Source organism: Gossypium raimondii, chromosome 9 (genome assembly GCF_025698545.1).
Source record: "Gossypium raimondii isolate GPD5lz chromosome 9, ASM2569854v1, whole genome shotgun sequence".
NCBI classification, from domain to species: domain Eukaryota; kingdom Viridiplantae; phylum Streptophyta; class Magnoliopsida; order Malvales; family Malvaceae; genus Gossypium; species Gossypium raimondii.
The window spans coordinates 11,396,473-11,400,729 of record NC_068573.1 but is presented as its reverse complement, the minus strand read 5'-3'; the positions used below and the strand labels follow the sequence as shown (position 1 = coordinate 11,400,729).

General features: G+C 34.7%; 1 protein-coding gene across 1 annotated transcript; it reads right to left on the bottom strand.

Moving 5' to 3' along the window:
* Window positions 1-391: 391 nt before the first annotated feature.
* On the bottom strand, window positions 392-1,950 carry LOC105798432 (UPF0481 protein At3g47200). The gene has a single exon (XM_012628489.2). The coding sequence runs from the start codon at window positions 1,726-1,728 to the stop codon at window positions 400-402; it is 1,329 nt and encodes a 442-aa protein (XP_012483943.1). The 5' UTR covers window positions 1,729-1,950; the 3' UTR covers window positions 392-399.
* Window positions 1,951-4,257: the final 2,307 nt, after the last annotated feature.

Below are 4,257 nucleotides of genomic sequence, written 5' to 3'. Positions count from 1 at the left end.
CAATAAGCAGACCTGATAAGAAGGAAGAAGGGAGTGTTTGGCTATCGGAGAAAATCATGGCCATATTGCAGTCGGAAAATGCTGATGAACTAAGGGGATGGATGGATAGTGCATTGGGAGAGAATTACTGTTTTGATTTAGTTGTTACATTGGCAAAGCTCCCAAGAGCTTGAACCGAAGAAGACCAAATGCCTAAGACAAGTTATGGAGATGGGTCGATGAATCTCCCGAAGGTGATCATACATTGATCTGCGAAAACTCTTTCAAACCTCTAGTATGTGAATTATCCGTTAAAAGATCCAAACTTCTACTATTATTTTCTATTTTCAGCCATTTTGAAATGTTCAGGTAGTCCTGTAAATTAAGAAAATCAAGTAAAGAAGGCAGCATAGTTCAATTCTATTTTATGTATGTTTGCCACACTGTGAGAACCAACATGACAACAGCATAAATTTGAGCAGCGATAGCCCAAGGCTTGCTGAAATAGTTTTGCACATAGTATGCTCGCCATTGAGGCCACATCCGTTTACAATGACGATCGAGTTTATTACAAAGTTCGGAATAATAGAATTCCTTGACAAAAGCATCATTATAAAGATTATTGAAAAACTGGGTTGCATCGGCGGGACTCAACCAGTTGTCGAAGATCTCCCTCTTGCACAGTATCTCCATGTCGTTGGTGGTGTCAATGAGGTTATCGAGGAGCTTGGCATAGCAAGTGAATTTAGGTTGACATTTAGGCAAACACTGCTCGTACGCGATCAGGTTCCGGAAGATCGTTTCAGTCGTCTCTTGGATCAGCAATGATGGGATTGTGAGACAACCATCTCTAAACCTTATGTCCAAGACGCTGTCTGGTTCTGGTACAGCTTTCACGAATTTTACACCTGCTTCTTTGAGCCTAGTGATGGAACGAATCGGCTGCCAGCTGGATTCGTTTTTTTTTACTGTTTCTTGGAATGGTAACACCAAGGATGATCTTAACAAATCAAGAATATGCTTGATATTTTCGTCTTTGAAACGGCTTGTATTTATAGGAGGGGGATGAGAAGTGAAGGTATTAGCAAAGAACATGAGGGCAAGTTCAATCAAGGACTTGGTTTCACAAGGGAGCCTAGATTTTTCATACAAGAGATCAAGCACTAACCAGGGGATTTGATTCTCTAACAAAATCAAGTCATGGTGTAGATATTGCAGCATACATGACATGGAGAAAATCGGGTCGTCCGGCTCTGGCTTCACCACTTCCGCATCTTTACGAAACAGCTCGATAACGAAGACACCATCTAGCAGCATTGTTTTAACGAACTCATCACCCAATTCTGCTGCAAAATCACGGCCTGCATAGCAAGAACTGGCCTCTTTCTTAATCATCTCAACAGAATCAATCCAATCAGATAAAACATTCTGTTCTTCAATCTCTTTGGATTGTTCGGACATCGTTTCATAGCGACTTCCGATCACCCTGGAAAGGAGAGCCTTCAAGTACTTGACTTTGATTTTCTCAGTGGCTAACAAGTTTCGTTTTCCATGGTGCATTGGCCCAATGGAGAAACAATTGGGGAGAAAAGAGGTCTCTTTGTGCCTGAAGAGTATGGTTGGGGTTTTGAAGATGCAGTAGCTTTGGGGCATGGATAAACAAGCATCCCTTAGCTCAACCTTCAGAGAACACAATGCTCCAACACTGATGACAACGTTTTCATTTGATCTTCCACTTTGTGCCTCCATTTTCCAGCCTGCAAAGAAATATTTTAAAAAAATGGCAAAATGAGTTAATAATAGCCTGTATCTATCATGGATTTTTGGGGTACTCGTTAATTTATACAAGTTATTGTTTCAAATAGATGGCAGAATGAGTGAGTATACTGGAAAAGAATCTAAGATATAGTTAAAGCAAATCCCATATAAAGTGCTCTTGTTTTTTCTCCTCTAAATCATGGTGTGGAGTAGAAGCGTTGCTTCATGATCTAAAAAGGTTGTAAATATTAGTTGTCACAATCTGGCGGTCACTGGGTCCATTCCAAGCTTTAACATTCACCGTCTTTACAATTAGTGGAGAAAGAATGAGGGCATACATACAAGATTGGGCCATATCTCATTATTCTTTTCTTCCGGGGCATGCCACAACAATATTGCAGTTTCGGTATTTAATTCCATTAAAATTCCAGTTTAAAATTAAGATTTGATTTAATAAATTACTTCTTTACCCTTCTCTTTTTTGCAAACCAAACCTCAATTATTATTATTTTTTAATTTAGCTTTTAGCTCTTGGAGAACTGCTTTCCAATGAGTATGATTAAATTTTCTACTTTACAACTTTATGTCTAAAACCGACATTTTATCTTCTTAAATGCCAAATCAAAAACACTTCTTAAAAGTTTTTTTTTCATGGCATGCATTTTGCAAAAGTAGTTTTCAACCCTAACGGTAAACTATCCCTTGGTCATTTTGGTTGAAGTTAATTTCAAATTCTAATCATTTTCTCTAAGACTCTCTTTGGATAAGCTGTAAGGCTGGTTTTTGTGAGATTGAAAATAACAATTACAATGAAATTAATTATTGTAGAAATGAGATTGAGTATTGTAGTGGTGAGATTAAAACCAGTGATAAGATATGTATTTAGATTTAAACACACATTTAGCGATGTAATCAAAATAGAATTCACTTATAAATATTGATTTTAAAATGTTTTTATAATATAATAATTTGTATTTATATTTACAGTATATTTTCATTAAATTATAATTAAAAATTATTAAGATATATTTATATTTAAAAAGAATTTATACAAACATTGTAACACCCTCAAACTCGACCTAATTGTCGAGTCCAAGCTATAGTGTGTCACATTCGTTGCCGAAGCAATTGCGATCAATTCACAATTTAATTATACAATTTATATGATAATTATTTGACAATAAACATTCATTAATCATACTAAAGGAAATTTATATTTGTTTTATAAAAGAACCTAATAACATACAATAAATCCAATATATATTTTTCTACTAGAATATAAGATATAACATTTAATTAAAACATCATCTCGTTACCATAAAACTTAACCTATTAGGTACATGCCAACCATAAGTAACATTTGAAACAACAAACATTGTTGAAACCGGGATTGCGAATTGGATGCTGAGGTCGATGCACAGAAATCTTGCATTAAATCTAACCTTCGCATGGGAAATACAATCCATATGCTAAGTAAAACATTCAATAGTGTTTTTATAATTTAAAAAGATACTATTAGCATTAATAGTTCTAATCTAAGTAAATATGAATATCTTTATGCACATATTTATCATTTCCTTATAACTTGAAGTTATCAAGCTTAACATTCTCGATATAAACATGTTAGGTAAACAAAATTTCTAACACCCCTCTCCCGATCTGGTCGCTAGACCCGAGCTATAGGATACTTCAACGATTCAACTTGCACTTAGATACTTTACCAAGAGCTCACATCTACACATTATACCAAGTTAGTTCACATATAACAACTTTAAGGAATTAGTTTGCACACACTTGACAAAGCCAGTTCGCCTATACATGACAAAATCAATTAGCGCATGACTACATACAGAATCAGTTCACACATACATTACAATGATAGTTCGCGCCTTGACATAACTTACGCATTTACATAGTCCACACATTGACTCAATTTATGTAACACTCGTAAGGTACATACAAATATAGAAACAATTTATTCCATCATTGTTTCAATGTATAAATTCATGCATAAATTAATATTCAATTAAAATCGAGCCTTAAACAAGTTTACAAGAGCTTTGGAGTTATCCTGATCTTGCAGGAGGACCAAACTAAAAAAATTTTAAAATTCAAGTATAGGTATCAATACCAAGGCCAAGTACCAATATCAAATTGGCAATCTGTCATTTTTAAAACTCTATTCATTTGGTAAAGTATCGACACCTCAAACCAAGGTATCGATACCTTCTTTCCAAATGGCCAAAAATCACATGTTTTTAGTACTTTTCATACCCCAAACTCAAACCCATTCCAATTAGTGTTTTAGACACCTAAAACCTGCATAAAATCATCTTAAAAGCATACACAAAAATTCCTATTTGGATAACCTAATAATCAACAAACCAATGTACCTCAAAGGCACCAATTCACAACAACCTTAACATACCATTTTAATTAATTAACCATCCAATTATTCAATTCACTCATGCTCAATCATGTAGCTTAAGAATCGACATATACATGCCACAACATGATAAT

What these genes read in the sequence shown, in the direction of transcription:
- LOC105798432 (XM_012628489.2), bottom strand. Translation starts at nt 1,728, where the DNA reads ATGGAGGCACAAAGTGGAAGATCAAATGAAAACGTTGTCATCAGTGTT.